The 20,097-nt window shown below is 39.0% G+C and overlaps 1 protein-coding gene and 1 long non-coding RNA gene across 2 annotated transcripts in view; one reads left to right on the top strand and one right to left on the bottom strand.

Moving 5' to 3' along the window:
• LOC124220724 (uncharacterized) overlaps nt 1-20,097 on the top strand; it is a 330,320-nt gene that overhangs the window by 259,382 nt on the left and 50,841 nt on the right. The gene's annotated exons all lie outside the window — the stretch shown is intronic.
• Nucleotides 1-20,097, bottom strand: part of Vps8 (vacuolar protein sorting 8) — a 170,417-nt gene that overhangs the window by 105,379 nt on the left and 44,941 nt on the right. The window contains exons 5-6 of the mRNA XM_046629809.2: nt 16,302-16,481; nt 11,821-12,066 (exon numbers count right to left, since the gene is read on the bottom strand). Of these exons, the coding sequence (XP_046485765.1) occupies nt 11,821-12,066; nt 16,302-16,481 (426 nt within the window). The remainder of the gene's footprint in view (nt 1-11,820; nt 12,067-16,301; nt 16,482-20,097) is intronic.

Here is a 20,097-nt window from a genome sequence, read left to right as displayed (position 1 = left end):
TATCAATTCGAATTTCGAACTACAGATTCGTGATTAACGATATGAAAGACCTCGGATACTATATTACAGGTAAATATGACGATTATTTTTTTTTGTGTTTTGAACCACTATAATGGATCCACCATTACAAATTTTGTAAGGCTGACCTTGGATTCGTAATTGGTAACTCAAAAAACCTCGGCCTATCAATTTCTACCAAAATCAGAATATTTTGGGTTTTACAATCTGACTTCAGATTCGTGATTAGCCACCCATTCATCATCAAAATCTACATGATTTTTTTCTTCTTCTGCTTATTGACAGGTTAAATTTCAATTTTACAAACCATACACACACGCGCGCGGGCATACATGAAAACGGGCCGATCCGATTTTTATTTTATAGAATGTTGTTACCTTCTTTCACTGATCGGTGACACTGATTACGAATTCATTACTCGGTTCATCGTATCACATATGATTTTCAACAAAATCAATAAAGTGGTAATTTTCAGTTTTTTCATGAAAATAATTATTTAAATGACATAAAAACTATGAAAACAAGATACCAAAGTCGATGGAATGTAAATACGGTGACTGATTACTGTTGGTCATTAGAATATGATCACGCCCAAGCGAAATTTTATAAAAAAAAACGCTCAAGATGTCACTCAGAAAAATCGTAGTGTAACAATTGCAATTAATATTTTCTTTGTAAATGTTTGGACAAATATATATTTAACTAAATTTAAATATATATTCAACTAGTACACGTTTTTTTTTAAGTTTATAAAAAAACCAGGTGTGTTGAAAAGTAAATGCGGTCACTTCAGAACTCAGGACACGTGAAATAAAGAATAATAGCCTGTGTAATAAACTAAAATGATTTGTACCCATACTTTATGATTGATAATGATACAGTGACCCTGCGTGTTTTTGTGAGAGATTAAATTGTAGGTAAGTGCTAAAGGGATATTCTATCGCATTGCCACGATTTAAACAATTTATAGTCCGCTGTACGCTTCAAGTTAGTGGCTCTAAATTTCTAAGATTTCTAAATTTTACTTCATTTATTACTTACTCTCGGCAAAGTGAACTAATTACAAATGGCAGGGTGAGTGAGATGAGCTCTTTGTTATAGTTCTGCTGCCGAGCTTTCGAACGTCGGCGAATTTATGCCCTCGGGCTTGGCCATCCGCGGTATATAGTCGTCAGTTGTCAGTCGTTCGTGTAGTCTCGGTCATCTCTGGTCCTGATCGTAGTGGTCATCCCTTAAACCACCCCTTGCGTCTCTTGTCCATCCATCTGTCCAGGTGCCCCCTTGTTAGTTTAATATTACGGATAGTTGGCGTTTCAAATTTCAGACGGTATACGGTAAGATGATTTTGAATCAGTTTTTTGCGAGTTGCTGTATATCTGTCTTTTATCTGACAATCAGCTGCTGATATCTAAAATATGCGTTTCCTACCTGAAATCAAACTTCTTTTGCGGGATCTCGAAAATGGCACAATCCCCAAATAGACCCATATCAGCATCATCCTTCCCTTTGAAACGCTACAAGTTTTGTAGGAAGTTTTTTCATGTATCTCTCATCGTTCCTTAATGTTAGTGGGCATCGAAAAATGTCGTCTTTCTTCGTCTTTTGCAAATACTTTGAGATAAGATAAACTGAAAAATTCGAGTGGATATACAAGGCCGGCTCTGGATACAAACACCTTCTTTACCGACCAAGCCGGCTATTCGCGCATCCCAGACGCAAACCCTTGAAGGTTACCCCCACTTTCGTAAGATAAAACGTGCTCTGCCGACCGCTCGTCGGTAAGGAAATCTCCCAAATGACCATGATCGTTGGTAAAAAATCCTCCAAATGGCCATGATCGTTGGTGAAAAATGCCTGAAATTGCCGTGGTATTATCCTTTGTGGGATGAATTGCGCTCTTCGTCGGTAACGAAAATCATGCACGTCGAGCGGGATCGATAACTGCATTACCGAGCGCACTCCGTGAATCCTCACGCGTTCGAGCGGAGCCCATGGATCCTCGGATGTTCGACCGAGAATCCTGGCATGTGTCAGGTTTTGAGAGCTTCCAGAAGGTTCGAGAAGATTATCCGGCGATCAAGAGGTTTCGCGGGCGGAGGTACGACGTTGGGAGGCTCATGCAACGGCCTTGAACGAATCTAGGCTGACAAACAATTCGTCCAACGTGTTTCGACTCGACGTTGAGCGACATGCGGTCGAAGGATTTCGTTGCGACGTTGGATTCTAAAAAACCCCCTCTGGCCTTGAACGAATTTCAGGTCGACAAAACAGTTCTCGGAATTGTCCGACGAAAACAATACTCGGAATCGTCCGACGTGTTTCGACTTGACGGTGAGCGGCCTGCCGACAACGGATTGCGGTGCGACGTTGAATTCTGGAAGGTTCTGAAATTTGTATGCGGCTGCTTTGACCCTGAACGAATATAGGCTGACAAACAATGCGTTCGACAAGTTTCGACTTGACGGCGAGCGGTCTGCGGACAACGGATTGAGGTGCGACGTCGAATTCTGGAAGGTTCTGAAATAAACTCTTAACAAGCAGGACAGAGGTTCTAAATTAACGGTTGAAAATGATGACGAAAATATATTTTATTGAAAAAAACAACTTTAGATGACAAATTTATATGAAATTCATAATGCTGATATATAAGTGTAATTACATGTTTCTTACTCGACGGTATCGTACCCATGCTTCAGGCAATGGAAATGAATAAACTGTTCGAGTAGATACAGATTGTCTTTAGTGTTCAAGTAAAAAATTTCGCAGTAACAATAGGTTTTGGGCTGTACAGTTTGGATGTAATATAGCATGATGCGTACGGTTTAAATTCGTATCTGACATTTTATTCAATTTCTGCAACGACGGACAACCCAAATCCATCAAATCAACGACTTCAACTGTTGCACCCAGAATTTTCTGCAGCCAACTTTTCTTCTCCAAACCTTTTACGTAAACTATTAAAGCATTACGCAGCGACATACATTCGATGGTGAAGTCAAGCTTCTCGAATGGTAGATCACCACCTTCCCAGGATAGTCCATGATAAATCCGCGACAGCCACAAATTATCGCTTTTGAATGGAGCGAGTAGATAATTCCAATCGTACGGAGGTTTGAAGAGAAAAATTGACGAGTTGGTATCTTCGTCGAGTGATACAACTGCCAACTCTTCGGGGTAAAACCGGGACCCGGTCTTCTGAATCCTTGTACCTCGACTATGAACTACATCGTGAAAAATACTGAATCGATTGTCACAACCTTCAAGGTTTTTATACCAATTTCCTCACCCCACCACTCAGCCGATGATATTCAATTATACGATCATGTAAAATCAAGCAGTAGGCAGATGTACCAATAGGGAAGTTATTTCTAGCCTCGAATTCGATACGAATATCTACCGGTCCAGATTTTAGAGCCTCGTTTTGTTTCGAACAGTCGATGACAATCAAAGGTTCGCACTGTAGAAATGCGCTCTTCGTAAATAGAGACTCGGGTTCTTTGCCGTGATAGGTGGCTTGAAAGTTTGCGTACATCTCGTACAGTAATGCGAAGCGATTGTGACTCATGTCCAAGTTCAGGTTACCGTGGGGATAATACTGAGAATTCAAGAAGAGTTTGACGTCAGTAATGTTACAGTGATCAAGATGACTGGCATGTTTTCTCGCTTTGTTTGCTCGATTCGTTTGAAAACCGAGCATGACAAATCGCGGTTTTTCCAAATGAGTGGACGTTTTCACAGTCCAGACGTGTTTCGTGAAAATTAGGTTTGGCTATGGTAGCTCTAGCACCGTACCGTCCGTCCCATTCGGTGATGAATCAAACATCTCTGTACTTTCGCACGTTCTCCATTGTTTTGCCAAAAACTGCGTTGTTCATCAGTTTGTAAAAATTTTTCTCGAATTCGTTGTGAGATTTTTTCCGCAAATCGGTATTCAAATTTATGTAATTTTTTAGCCACGGTGCTTGTCGAAATTTGAGAACTTGTTAATCTCGACAAATTTCGAATCCATCCAAAATGGTGTGTTACATTCTTTTCAATATTTTCCATACCATCATCATCATCGTCATCGTCGTTTTCAGACTCTAAGACTAGAAGATGGATTACTAGTTTATCAAACTTGTTTCGGCCGAAATAAATAGGTACAATTTCACTGCGCTTTTGTTTTTCAATACAATCTGTACCATAAACGTTAATTGAAAGACCGTTAAGTTTCTCAAATTTTGGAATTTGATCTAAGAACATTGGGAAATTCAAACCATCATACCGTAGCACTGAGCTGGAATGCGGATAGAAAGTGATTACGCTGTGATTGGTGTGAGCTGGAAAGAGGGCTGCGGTGACCGACCATAGAAAGCAATATGAGTCGCTGTTGCGGTTGTTGACGACAGCCTTCTTATCTTGAATATCTTTGGGTAGTGGTGTGTATGTGAATACACCGCCTCGTAGTGGCACGTACTTATTCAGATTCACAGTCAAATTTATCACTTTGGTCAACGACCAACCAGAGTCTTTCTCTTGAAAATCTTCGACTTTGCTTAACATTTTTTGTCTCACATCCTCTTCGAACCACTCGTGTATGTCAGTTGGCTGGAGGATGATCTGGTTTCTGGTATTGAAATATTTCATTTCTTCAACAAGTTCGGCGTTTTTTGTCACACCAAATTTGCAGGTTAAGATGCAGTTGGCTTTTAAACCTCCAGACTTTCGTAGCATGCCTTCATTCTGACAACGATGAGGTGTTTGGCATCTTCGAGGAATCTGTAGATTGATGACGGCTCCCGTTCGAATTCGGCTCTCGAAAGCTGTCTCCAAATCTTCCTACCGTACTCGATCGCTTCTTCGTCGGCTTCATAATCCGTCACCCACTTTTTGAAATTGTTGAAATTTGGCTGTCAACGATTTCAGAATTCCAATTGTAGTCAAAATTCTTGTCTTCTCCCCGATCGTTAAGGCGTTGTTGCGTATGATTTTATTCAAAAGCCTGGTATTTTGGATTCTGAATCGAATCCATTTTGCAATCTCTGCCGGTGACAATTTTTCAGTTGAAATCTTGAACGCCGTTTCCATGATTTGTATTACTTCAAACACTTTTCGGAATCCATGTTTGTTTCTTCTTCTTTCGATCACGCACTTGACAAAGATAGAGTTGCAAAGCTTGCCCTAGAATGACCGCTCTACGCTGACACGGTCCCTTTTATGGTTAAACAACGACGTGACTCACACATTGCCCAAAAATTCGTGAACAACCGTATGCAATATTCTTGAGCGAAAAAAATTTCAAGATATTACTCGAACGAACATGCAGCGCGTGGAAGATAGCAAGGCAGTTCTTGGAACTTGGCAAAGAAGTTTCGCACGCCTCATGTACGAGAGAGAGCTGTGAGAGTGAACTAATCGCTAGAGTTATACATGGAACTGTGATAGGCTTAGTAGATATCGTTCACCGAGAGCGTTACGGGGATGTTTTACTTTGCCCCACGGTGTCAGTTTCACGATTTCGAGGTCTACGCACTAGTGCAGTAGGACAGAGTGAGAAGGATATATCCTGCAAACGTAACCGACAAGTGTCAACCACTTTATGGTTTGGTATGGATAGCCGTCGAACGTTCAAACTGTCAAGGTGGGTGATTGAAATCAATGCACTTATAAAGTCTTTAAGTTTCTTGTGCAACTTGGGATTTCGCTTGAGTCAATAGAAATAGTTTAGCGTTTGTGCGTTTTTTTTCAGCTTCCTTCAACGAATTGTTCAAACAATTTTGCCACCATCGCGATCGGTGAGTTGTACCAGAATATTACAATTTTTTTTTTTTAAGGTTCTGTAATGGGCAATCAAGAATTTGCATGTCTGACGGAATTATTTTCTCAAATTTCAATGATCATTGATAGACAATCAAAACTTCAAACGTATGTGTTCATTTTTTTTTGTCTCCTCAGTTCGGATAACGGCTAACATCAGAGTGCCGCGGGAATGGGCTTTTCGCTTTCCGGTTAACTTACTTATGAACGGAATCGAAATGGCAACCGCTGCGTATGGGAACAATAAGAGTGAAATTTGTGTTCACGAGGCAGGAGTATTGACGCTGCTTAAATGTGAATCTGACGGAACGTGGCGGTTTCGAAAAGTGTAAGCTGATATTATATCTTAACAAAAAACGACCATTTTTTTTTTTTCATTTTACTAATTTTTGCAGTAAGAAAATTTACATGCTCTAGGAAAGAAATATTTATTTGTTGGTTAATTTATTCTTTAATTGTCAAAGTATCGGGTGATACATCCTTTCTTCATTTTTTACCATAACAATTATAAAACTTACGTGGTCCTAGTGTCACAAACGCCGCATATTCACACCCGAATATATCATCATAACCATGTCAATAACAATTAATATCGCTTAGAGACGAGGAAGCATAGCTTTAAATTCATAAAATATGCATTATAAAACAGTTCGTGGTACAACCAAAGCGCAACGGCGTAGTTGACGGTCAGCAACGTCAGCGTCTCCGCGCCCGCCAGATCCCGGGTGTAATCAACACGGGGATGAGGCGAGCACGAGATCACGCGCTTCGAGGATGACCGTCGCGAGGCGAGCCTTTATTCCAAAATTGTGAATTCAGCAAAAACTTCGCTCGCTGCCCGATGCTCCAAGGGGTGTCGGACGAGCGAGCGAAGTCAGTCCCGTTAGAGACAGAGTAAAATCGACATCTACGGAAACAGGCTCCTTCAAAGCTGTCGAGTATAGAGTTATCAGTCTTAGAGTCATCGACGAATAGAGAGTGAATTCCTCTAATTCTATACGCGGTGTTCGAAGCGTCTCTCGTCGCGACGTCAGCCTTTCGAAGTTAGACTTTAAGTGTAGGAAGCTGTACCATGAACTTAATCAAGTTGTGTAGTCTTAATTGAATGTGAGTGTGAAAGAGTGAGCCGTTCTGCGAATTCGAAGCTGAACCACCGAAGAGTAAGTGCGAGAGAGAGAGAGTAAACATTAAGATAAAACCATTGTAAGCTTTCCCGTCTCCCATTTCTCTTGCTATCTTTTTCATTAAACATTTGGCTTTCCATCATAAACATTCTAGTACAATAATATTGAAATCCTCCAATCCATTTCGCAAGGATCGCCCTGTAGAGGACGATCACCTCCTCACCCACCAAAAATTAAGAATAAACCTCTAAAGGTTACCTAGTGTGAGATTATACAAAAACAAAAAGCATATTTAATTCTGGGAATCTGGCTCCACCAGACCGACGTTCGATTTTCCTTTTTTAAAATAACTGAAGAATATAGGATCGATCCCCTAGCCGTACAATAATGTGAGATTAGACAAAAAACAAAAAGTATATTTAATTCTAGGGATCGGGATCCACCAGACCGACGTCCGATTTTCCTTTTTTACAACAATTAAATAATATATGATCGGTTCACTAGCCGTACAATCCCTACAGGGCGAAATTACGATGGTCTTAGTAACTTATCTTATCCAGATGCCTCGTCGATTGTTGGCTCTTTCTTTTAAACTCCGGGGACTCTCGGGTGGTGATTTGGCGGAGAATTAATTTGTGGAATCTTCAGGTGTTCAATTCGATCGGGATGGGCCGTCGGTATCCAGTCCACGTTACCCTCCCTTCCTCCTACTCCAGTTATTATGAAGTGGCACGCGACTAGTCTCTTCAACGTCCCCGGAGAGAAAGAGAAAGAGATCCCGTTGTCCCCGAAAATCTTCCCCCTTTCGCTGGCCGAGCGAATACCGCGATCGTATCGGCTATTAACGCCACTCGGCGCCGCGTCACCTATCTCCTCTCATTTAACATTTTAGTGGCCTAATAAGGCCGCGAATATTCGAACTTCGCATCGGCACTTACACTAGAGGGTTAAGTCGTCGCGTGCGAGACCACTCCGGACATGACACTAGGTTTCTCCAATTTTCAAAAATTTCATTATTTGTTTTTTCTCTGTTTCAGATCACTATTGGACTAAAACGTTGTTGAAGAGAACAAAAAAAATGCAGACTTTTTTATTGAACAAAACATGTTTTTCTGATAGAAATTTATATCATCATCATCATCATCGTCCACATAATTTTCTTAAAAGTTATTTATTATCATGACTGATTCTTCTTCTAGACACATACATATAATTGGAATGGAGATAACGATTCGGTTTTTTATTTGATGAAACTTATTCGAGAGTCGGAGACGCTGCACACGCTGTCCAGGTATGGTGTACAAATTAGGCAAGAGTCGATGCATCTTTGAATTCAATTTGACCGTACTGGCCGCCCAGATACTGTAAGAGCAACCACTCCTCCTCCATCGTCTGCACCCATTTTTGATATTGGGTCTCGTCCTCGTTCAGCAGTCGCACAATCCGTGCTGGTAAGAATACGCTGAATTCTTTGTTCAGGTCTGTGACGACACGCTGCCCAAACCTCGTTTGGACTCGTCGAATGTTGGTGACTTTGTAGATTTTGAAAATTTCCAGCTCCGTCAATTTCTTCGTCGGCAGAAATTCGTTCATGCTTGCAGCTTTGTTGAGTTTCGTGAAATCCATTTTTTTTTAAATGTTTAGTAGGTATGAGTTTCTTGATAAATTTAGATTTGCGAACTTTTTTGTCACTTTGTTGAGTTCTGACTTCTAGTTAATAACGGTTTTCAAGTCGTGAATATTTTTTAAGAACAGATCAATTCGCTGTTTTAATACTGCTTTGTTTGAAGTACTCCTCAAGAGAGCTGAAGATGCAAGACTATGTTTCTGACCTGAAATTCAGACTTTTATAGCCGTATTCCTCCCACTAGGCATACAGAATCCTTGAAATACTACTAGAAGCTACCGAAGCTAACCTATTTTGTACAGACGGTGGACCTGGTTAGATGTTACAGATTCACGTTAGAACCATGCGGAATTCAACGTCGCAACTCAATCCGTTGTCCGCAGACCGCTCGCTGTCAAGTCGAAACTTGTCGAACGCATTGTTTGTCAGCCTGTATTCGTTCAGGGTCAAAGCAGCCGCATACAAATTTCAGAACCTTCCAGAATTCAACGTCGCACCGCAATCCGTTGTCGGCAGGCCGCTCACCGTTAAGTCGAAACACGTCGGACGATTCCGAGTATTGTTTTCGTCGGACAATTCCGAGAATTGTTTTGTCGACCTGAAATTCGTTCAAGGCCAGAGGGGGTTTTTTAGAATCCAACGTCGCAACGAAATCCTTCGACCGCATGTCGCTCAACGTCGAGTCGAAACACGTTGGACGAATTGTTTGTCAGCCTAGATTCGTTCAAGGCCGTTGCATGAGCCTCCCAACGTCGTACCTCCACCCGCGAAACCTCTTGATCGCCGGATAATCTTCTCGAACCTTCTGGAAGCTCTCAAAACCTGACACATGCCAGGATTCTCGGTCGAACATCCGAGGATCCACGGGGTCCGCTGGAACGCGTGAGGATTCACGGAGTGCGCTTGGTAATGCAGTTATCGATCCCGCTCGACGAGCATGATTTTCGTTACCGACGAAGAGCGCAATTTATCCCACAAAGGGTAATACCACGGCAATTTCAGGCATTTTTCACCAACGATCATGGCCATTTGGAGGATTTTTTACCGACGATCATGGTCATTTGGGAGATTTTCTTACCGACGAGCGGTCGGCAGAGCACGTTTTATCTTACGAAAGTGGGGGTAACCTTCAAGGGTTTGCGTCTGGGATGCGCGAATAGCCGGCTTGGTCGGTAAAGAAGGTGTTTGTATCCAGAACCGGCCTTGTATATCTACTAATTCGCAAAATTGCAGCTCAGAGGGACTAGGAAGACTTTGACGGCTGAAGATGTGGAAAAATTCAATTTGCCTTTATAAATTACTGAAAAAGACACACAATTTTTCTTATTTCCAAGTTGTTTGTCACATTTTTGTCGATGACAAAAATCAGTGGTAAACGTAAAAAACTATGGATAATGAAGAAAGATATTGAGCGTTGAAGATAACCGTACGTTCGGGTGTGGTACATATTTACATGCGTTTTTCTTTAAGCAATGTTTTCCATTAGTTTTGCTACGATTAGTCAAGAACACGGTAAAATATCGCCTTATTCTTTGTTTTAAAATGAAGATATCAACTCTCTTTACAAAGTGAGCCAACGTCTACATCAAAAATTTATTATTGTTGTTATTACTGCAAATGTAATTCATTTTTCAATATTTTTCAAATTTTATCTGCCATTTTTTTAAATTTCATGTTTTTAAAAAAATATTCGAAAAAGACAATGGCGCTTGAAAATTACCAAAAACTTTGACCGTTCACTCGAAATCGTGGCAATGAAAGAGCAGCGCATAAGACACGTGGTCTTCTATACCTGCCCATATCTCCCTCAAATATTAATATTTTCAAACCTTCATTCACTGACATTTGTAGCCAAAACTAAGAAAATGTATACATTAGACTGGGCCAAAAAAATTGACTATTTTTTTTTTTGAAAAATATATTGAGAATATCATTCAGTATGGCAAAAAAAAAATTTCATGAAATTTTAAGCCCTTAATAATAACTTTAAGAGGTCTATCATCGCTATTTTTGATTTTTAGTAATAATTTGATGTTTTAGGTCAGAACTGTCGAAATATTGAAGTGAAAAAATTTATGTTCACTTATCCCTTTATAAAATTAAATTCCCTACAAAAAAGGTCTGATTATAGATTTTTGTCAGACAAGCCGTTTCCGAGTAATTAAGCTTAATAAATTGATATAATTTCTCGAGAATTAATCGAGAATTAATCGAGAATTAATCGAGAAATTATATCAAGTTATTAAGCTTAATTACTCGGAAACGGCTTGTCTGACAAAAATCTATAATCAGACCTTTTTTGTAGGGAATTTAATTTTATAAAGGGATAAGTGAACATAAATTTTTTCACTTCAATATTTCGACAGTTCTGACCTAAAACATCAAATTATTACTAAAAATCAAAAATAGCGATGATAGACCTCTTAAAGTTAATATTAAGGGCTTAAAATTTCATGAAATTTTTTTTTTGCCATACTGAATGATATTCTCAATATATTTTTCAAAAAAAAAAATAGTCAATTTTTTTGGCCCAGTCTAGTATACATGTTATTTAAATTTTTCACAAATGCCATTTAAATTCTAACCTATTTTCGGCTTATTTTTGCCTCCTACTCCCCTTAAATATTTGCTTGGGGCGATGAAACCCGACCACCCCGTACACTTATACTATTCAAGGTCCCTGGAACATTTATATCAAAGTAAACATGATCCCACTGCCATGGTACTATAAAAATCTCAGGATATACTCCAAAATGTCTAATTTTTCTTTAGACTGAAGAGAAACAATTTACTTTTAGGTTTTTCGCACATGCAGACTGCAAATGTAAAAAAACGTGTTTTTGACAGGTATTAAGAGTATTACTTTCAATGGGTTCATATTCAGAAAAAACAAACATTTTTAGGACAAAACACACCTTAGGTCGTATTTTTATGAGGAAAGGCAGTTTTGAAAATTGGAAGACAAAGGTTTAATTCAAAACTTGAGTCAAATTTGTCAACGCGTTTTTCGTAAACGTATGGCCTGGAGGCCTGAAAATTGAAGAATTTTCATATCTTAGAGTACACTGTATCACATATTTAGTGTATACCAGCATTAGTGTACTCAAAAACATATCCAAATTGTGGTTATATCGGTATTTTTACCATAAAAATCTGGCAGAAAGTCGGTGGACCATCCTAAATACAAATCAGCTTGAAATTGCGATAATCGTGAAGGTTACATCGAACGTGCTATATCATATTTCAGCTCGTTACCTTTGAGACATTGCCACCAGTAGACAATCCTTTGAAATGACTGGATGCATAGGAAATTCCCACTCTACTCAAGTCCAGAGTTTCCAATTCGTCTTGCAATCTGACATCAAGCAAATGCAATTTTTCCTGCGTATCAAGCAGTGCCAGGGACCTTGCGTTTAGCCATCTTAAATTGCTGATCATATAGGAAACAGTAACACGTTGCAATGGTGAAAGACGTATCCTAGAATTTCGTTCCGTGCAAACCTGAAAAAATAAACTTGAATAATAGCGTTGTCTCAATATGTAAATAAATTCGGTAGTAATGCAATGGATGTAAATGTTGGTATGAATCGGTAGTCACTTAGCTCACTCGATAATGTATTATACCTATATGGGGTAGTCCAAATGAACGTGAACGCGGTTTGACCGCGGGCCCCACCGAATTCATCGCCGATTCATTTGATACTTCTGCGCTACCAGATACACATTTTCTAATTTTTTCAGATATTTTCCTCATGCTCTTTGGGTGTAGATATTTCAGATCTCATTTTCTATAACTTGAAATCTGTGCATTTGGGAGAAAAGTGGTAGAAGAAAAATAGTTATATTTTTTTCTGAATTGGTTGGAAATAATACTTTCAGAATTTTCTGAAAATCGTAAGTCATTGGTTCTAAAGAAGAATGCACAAAAATTGGTTTTTCATAAAAACGGTGTTTTCGAAAAATTTGAAACTTTTTGTGAATTTTCTTTGACTGAAAATCAAACTTTTTTACATTGACGCAAAGTGAGTACGGCCGTCTTTTGGGAGCTACGCTTCTTTTTGAACATTAATGTACAGGTTACCGTATGAAAAGTAGACTGAAGAAAAGATATGGCCAAATGTTTTCAGAAAACTCAAAAAATGACATATTTATACATAATTATATTATACAGGGTATCCCATTTCAACTTAGACAGCTGAATCACTCAATAAATTGCAAGCCGATCAAATAAATTTACAAATAAACGTTGTTGGGTATTGATGGCCTAACCCAACTTTGAGCTTCACTTTGGCATTGACCTTCATTTTTACGGTGATTTGAAGATCAACTTGTGGTTTTCAAGTAAACACCCCTATTTTTGACCTTGGATTCCAAAAGAGCACGAAATTCTACGTTCAGATAGGTATCCATGTTAGGGGTCAAAGTGACCGCTACGGGTCATTTTAAGGTGAAATTTCCGCTTGGTGCAGGAAAACTGGTAAATGATGATCCTATTGCTGTTTGGGTCAACGAGTTTCATACATCGGTAACCTTGAACAATGGTGTAAATTTTTGTTGGGGTCTCCTTATTAATAAATCTTTCGATTCTGTACAGACTTGCACTGAGAAAAAAATTTGCCCATATAGTTAAAAATCTGTATAGTTAAAATATTATAATCGTGAAGATAATTTTTGTAGTAGAATTTACTCAAATTATCGTTTGGCGCACTACAAATACAATGTTAATTTTACCACACACTTCTAGTTGATCCAAGAACATCAAAAGGACTATAATAATCGTACAATTAACTATATTTTTTGTTATAATGTTCACCATATACAGTTGTTCATCAGGATTATATTCGTATAGTGCGGTAAGCTCTGTTCTGTAGTCTTCGATAGTATAGAGTATGGTTCAATTAACTAATTTATAATCGATTATTTACGGATAAGTATTTAGACCACCCGAGATGATTCCTGCAACTTTTGTCAGAGTTGAATGCACCATACATAGTTTGACTCGACTTAAATATGGTTAACGCTGATACAGTAATTATTCAGACAAGATCATACGAACAAAGTTTCGACAACTATACATACACTGTTGAAAATATTTGAAAATCTACGACACATTTATAACACAAAAGTGTAGTTGAATTACAAATTTCGTGTTATATAGTGAATTACTAAGCATTCTCAATAAATGTGCATTATAATTTTGTCATTTTGCTTAAGTTAGTTGGAAAAACGCAAAAGGGTATTTTGAATTTACTTCATTGTGCAGTAAATGTATTAGGTATATTTGCAAATTTCATTTACGGTACTTGGAATTTACTAAACATTCTACTGAATGCACTTGATAAATGGAATAATCTTGTTAATCAGTTTTCAGTGACTGTACCCGTCATGCCCGTATGGACCGTACATTTTATTATGAATCAAATGAGGTCATAGATTCTCGTAAAGTAGTTTGGCGTAGTAGGTAGGGTGCCCGACTTACAATAGGAACATTGCGAGCGAAAAGGGTTCGAGCCCCGGTTAGGAAAAAATAATGCGCTAGGTTTTAATCGATCCAACATGCGTTTTCCAACGGTTGTAGCTACTGATAAGTTGTCAAAATGGTGTCTGCACTCACGAAAAATCATTGACATGAATTATCTACGAGTTTCTCATCTATTTTTTTTCATTCCACAGTTTTACTATACATTTACGATGAAGCTACTCAACTCGTATAGTAAAGTTAAAAAACTGTAATCTAAAATTTCTGTATTGAATTTCTAAATTATAAATCTAGTAACGATAAGTTTATCACATTTATCGCACTAATGTTTAAATATGGTCAGGTCTTCATTATTGTACCGTTAACGATAAAACTTTTGTCAGATGTAACAATAAGTTCATAGTTCGGAAAAACATAATGCAATAAGTTCTATTAACTATAAATTCGTATTGTCCCCTCAGCACACAATTTTTTATAGTAAAGTCAACCACATTTTTTTCTGAGTGTAACCTTATCGTCTCAACCTGTCCTCCTATTTCCATTCTGGCTAACGCCACTGCCTTTTGCTAACTCTGCTAATTCTATTCCCCACCATTCCGGCTGGATTTGCACACCTTTGGTCTACTCCTGCTCTTTACCTCGGTTCCAGTCCTATTCCAACGTTCGTATAATCAACTCCAACTCTAACTTTCAGGTTCAACCTTAGTTCCAGTCCAAATACTCATTTCACCTGTTCCTAATCCAAATCACCTAATTACGCAATTACACATTTCTCAGTTCTAATAAAGCTTTTATACAACCAAATGGTACACCTTCTCCATTTCATTATCACTCCTTCCGTCATTTCCGGATTAAGATCAGCGACGAGACCGTACCCGAATTACCCAAATAACATCTTGGGTGGCTATAGAGGTGATTCGATAACTGCTTGTCGAATCAAACCTGCTCAAACCCGTAACAATAGTCTATCGAGAGGTTTTTTTTTGTATATATTATTAAAAAATAATTTTTTTTTCTGATTTCATACCTACTACAGTTTCAAATACTGTTTTTCTTCATTTTTGAAAAAAAAATTCCTTACATCAGACTATTACTATTACCTAATCTCACAAGATTCTTTTTTATTTTTGCAGATTGGTTTATTTTTGGTGAAATTATGATGTCGATAAGGAGGCGCCATGGTTTTCATCAGTAGTCCATTTATACTCGTAAGAAATATTTCTATATATTTTTATATATTATATTTTTCTTCTTAGAGTTGACAAGCCAATAAAATGTCAAGTCTAAATTTTTTTTTATTTTCACCATGCCACCCCTCGTAATAATTTTCAAATTTACTCGATTTGAGCGTACGCAAGGGTATGTGAGCGCTTAAGTGACTGAGTCGTGCAATGCGTCATTTAATGCATTAGTTTGGTCTTTACGGACATTTCGACCCATATCAAAAATACATATCATTAGTCACCGATGTATGGCATTCTTCAACCCAAACAGCAATATCACAATTTACGAGCTTTCGTTGCATCAAGCGGAAATTCGACCTTTAAATGACCCCTAGAGGTCAATTTGACCTCTAACATGGATACCCATCTAAACGTAGAATTTCGTGCTCTTCCGGAACCTGAGTTGAAAAAACACAAGTTGACCTTCAAATACCATTAGAAATGGAGGTGAATGCCAAAGTGAAGGTCATAGTTGGATCAGCCTTTCGATACCCAATAACTTTTGTTTCAAACATTTTTTGACTCGCTTGCATTTTTTGAGTTATTCAGTTCTTCAAGTTAAAATGGGAAACCCTGTACAGTTATATTTTTCACTAATACAAAAAAAACATAATTTTTTCCTTCCACAACTCGTCTCCCAAATGCACAGTTTCCGAGTTACGGAAGATGAGATCTAAAATATCTACTCCTCAAGGGCAGGTGCAGAAAATCTTGAAAAATCAGAAAATCTGTATTTGGTAAAGTACAAGTAGGATATAAATCGGCAATCAATTCGGTGGGAGTCGGGGTCAAATCCATACAGATATCAAGAAGTTTGAAGCTGGTAATTGCTGTATAAATTATTGTAATTATACCACGTGAAACTCGAGTTTCAGAAATTGTTATACGCTAGTTTCCTTGGATTTTTTTATACTCGCAATGGAGTGAAGTTGTAAAATAAGGTTTGGAGGTTGAATGCAACCATTTTTGATAAAAGTCTTCGCTAAAATTGCTCTTACATTGATAAAGTGGAAAGGAAATGATTTAATAAATACCTGATAGAAGTGTACGGCATCATCTCGAGCTAAGGCCAACACAGGATCAACGACACGGGTCGAATCTGCGGCTTGTATGACAACTAGCTGCCACGATACTTGTGGCGGAGCAATGGCTGTCCCGCCTAAGGCATGCGTGAGAACCACCCGCATCCGTGGTCTTATAGAAACAACTATTACCTGAAAACATGCGATAATAGAACGGGCATTTAAAAAGTTCAAGGGTTCAATACAATCCTGATTTCATTATAAATGACAATTGGATGGAACCTCGGTTATCGCAACGCATGAGAGGTCTCCACACTCTTTCACATTCTATCGCACACATGTGATGCGCATATGAAGACCGAGAGTAACGAAAGCAGGTAGAGCGAGAAAGAAAACGTGACTGGAAGAGATTAGGAGACGTGCGTATACAACACTGGAAAAGTGATTGACGTTTTTCTAAGTTATCGAGGATGGAATTGGGACACAGCCTATCGAGCATGACTGTTGCTGTTGTGGAACGAAATTAAGTCTACATGCAATCAATTGAACTGTTGGGCCTACTATGAATTTTCAAATACGATGATATTCCGAACCGCGAATAACTCAATGAAGTTCAGTGGTGGAGCTTAAGGGAAGCTACAGCTGATTGCGATGGTCGGGATCGTAGCGAACAATTTCTTTACGATATTCGACGCAATTGCAACAATCAAGATCACGATAGCCGAGGTCCAACTGTAGATTGCTACGTATTGAAATGTGAAATTCTCCAAAAAGAATATCATACTACAATTCATAAATTTGGAGGGGGTGACTGAAAAAGGAAATCAAAGTTTCAAGCATTATTTTGCACGAAAGCAAATATTAGCCGTAACCAATAGTCTGAGCTGCTGTTGTCACATCCGCTGGAATAGCAATACTTCACATACTACACTTTGAAGATACGAAATACCGGAATCTAGACACAACTCGAAGCCGAATTCGCATCATTTACTTATATAATTGACCAATCTACGATATCTCATGTACACTTGGGGACAATGAATCTGAGACGGCTAATTTTTTACACTAGACGGTTGTGTTAGCAACAAAGAGAAATCTACATCGCCATAGTCGGCCGAGCACGAAACAAACTCAATCTCAATAAACATAACATAACCCATGACCCATGGACTGACACATCAACAAGTCATTATCCCCGCGGTATTCTAATGTTAGATTCGACGGTCATGGATTATGTTATGTTTATTGTGATTGAGTTTGTTTCGGGCTCAGCCCATTATGGCGCTATAGGTTTCTCTGTGTTACCAACATAACTGTCTGGTGTAAAAAATTAGCAGTCTCAGATTCATTATCCCCAAGTGTACATTGCCTCGTTACTGAGCGACAAAAGTCAGAATGAAAGTAATATTTTGTCCCCGTGTTAATCAAATGGAAATTAAAAAATGACTTTCAGAAACTATTGAATATTAACATTACGGGCTTGAATTTCAACAGGCACCTTATACCCTCTTCCTATAACTATTTAAGGTGACTGAAAGTATAGTCGATTATTTTGAACCACCTCAATATACGCTCTCAACGAAAATTTTTAAGCTATCCGTTTCAAATTTGGACACAACATTCTTGACGCCATTCTTCATCTTGCTATGGAAGCTTTTTTTTATTTTTTGAATTCTTTATATTTTTTTTACAAAAAACTGTCGAATAATAGGTTATATTCGATACTATTTGTTCAAACTGCAGCCAAACTGTCAGCAAACTGACTATTAAATTCAAACTGTCTAAAACAAGATAGCGGCTTTCATACTGATTAATCATCTTTTTACAAATGTCGATTTAGATAATATGTATGTTGTATTTATTGTCCCCCTTGGGGTTACAGCGACTCCCATTTCTCCCATCTTTCACGATCCTTTACATATTTTCTTACACTATTCTTAACCTATTCTTATGTCCTAACTTATCACTACTTATTCTCTACCTGCCTTAGCCCTGTGCCTTGCCGTTCCTTGCCATTCTTTTACATTACATCTTATTTTTACCTTATCACCTATCTTTACTTTATCTTATTTTATGTTATTTTATACCCTATATATTATTTTATACCTTAACCATACTTATCCTACTCGACTTCCATTTCCCATTCATCCCTCATTCTTTCCTTCTATCTCACATTCCTGACCCTTTCCAGTTCTCTTATCCATCCTTCTCTCTCTCCCTCCTCTCCTAACATTGCCCTTACGTCCTCCTGCCAGCTCCCATGATTCGTCCTCCCACCCACATACCCTACACCTTATCTTTACCTCTTCCTCCCAGTTCTTTGCCTTCCTCATCTCGCTTCCTATCCTGAATCTAGCGTCCCTTGTCCACCTGTATTCTCCCCAACCCACTGGGTTCTTGTCCAACATTTCAATGGACGTAATAAACTTGTATTCTATTCTATTCTATTCTCTCCTGTATCTCCCTAAATTCCAGGATCTTCTCTCCCTCCTCTCTATTACCTCCCTACTATGTGCTCCCTTTTTTGCCAAGAAACTTTCCCTTTCCCTTTCCCATCTCGATCCCTGCGTCCCCTTCCCTACCCTTTCCCTTACTTCTTCCCAGCATCTCCTAGTTAACTCGCTTCCCTCTCCTTTCTCCAGCTGCCATTCAAAATTCGATGCCCTGCTTCCTGCTTTAATCCCTAGTTTCTCCCTCCGTAACTCCTCCCTGACTAAATACCCCGGTGCTCGCCAATCTACTCCTAAAGTCCATCTCAAATACCTATCCTGTACTGCCTCGATCTTCGTCCATTCCCTCCACCCCCATATCTCCGAAACGTATTTCATAACCGTCCACACTAATCCTACAAACAGCTAAATCTTTTTCTTCCAGTCCCTCCCAAACCTTCTTTTCCCTATTCCCCATACCTGCCTCATTACTACCTCTGCTTTCCTCACGGTCTCTTTCACGCGCGCTTTCTACCGCCATTACACTTTACTGTGTACCTCAGGTAACAAAACTCTTTCACCTCCTCTATCTTTTTGCCTTTCTATCCCCAATCCGCTTTTTTCTTTCTAGCTCTCGCTTTTCTAAATCTCAAAATCATCGACTTTGCTACATTTACCATCAGCCTCTTCCTATCCATGTATTTCTCTAGCTTCCTAATCATAATTTCCATCTCCTCTTCCTGCTCTGCTAACAGCACTACGTCATCGGCGTACGCTAGAGTCGAGACCCCACCTGCCACCAACTTCAGCCCTTCGACCCTTCTCCCTCTTGCCATCTCCTCTTCCATATTCGCCAACAAAATATTAAATAAGTGCGGGCTGAGTGGGCAACCCTGCCTGACCCCCCTCGCCATCCAGAACACCTCTCTCACCTTCCCCCCACTCCTTACTCTACTTTTTGTCTCTTTGTAAATCTCCTCTACTCTTGCCCTGAACCCTACCCTCACCCCTCTTCTTTCCATAGCCTCCCACAGCACCTTTCTCTCTACCGAATCAAACGCTGCCTTCAAGTCAGCAAAAGATGCGACCATCTTTCCCTTGTCCTCCCCTACCTGCCTGTTGATTAGATAGTTAGACATACATATTATCAATCATCCCCATTCCCTTCCTAAAACCCGACTGATTATGCGATATCACTCTTCTCCTCCACTTCTCTTTCTAACCTGCCTGCTAACACCATCGCGTAAACCTTGTACAACGACGGCATTAGAGTAACCCCCCTGTACTCTTCTACCCTTTTCCCTCCCCCTTTTTTACCATCGGCAATATCTGTCCTTCCATCCATTCTTCTGGCCAACTCTCTCCCATCCATACCCTGT

Source organism: Neodiprion pinetum, chromosome 1 (assembly GCF_021155775.2).
Source record: "Neodiprion pinetum isolate iyNeoPine1 chromosome 1, iyNeoPine1.2, whole genome shotgun sequence".
NCBI lineage: Eukaryota > Metazoa > Arthropoda > Insecta > Hymenoptera > Diprionidae > Neodiprion > Neodiprion pinetum.
This window is presented reverse-complemented; position numbering and strand designations above follow the sequence as displayed.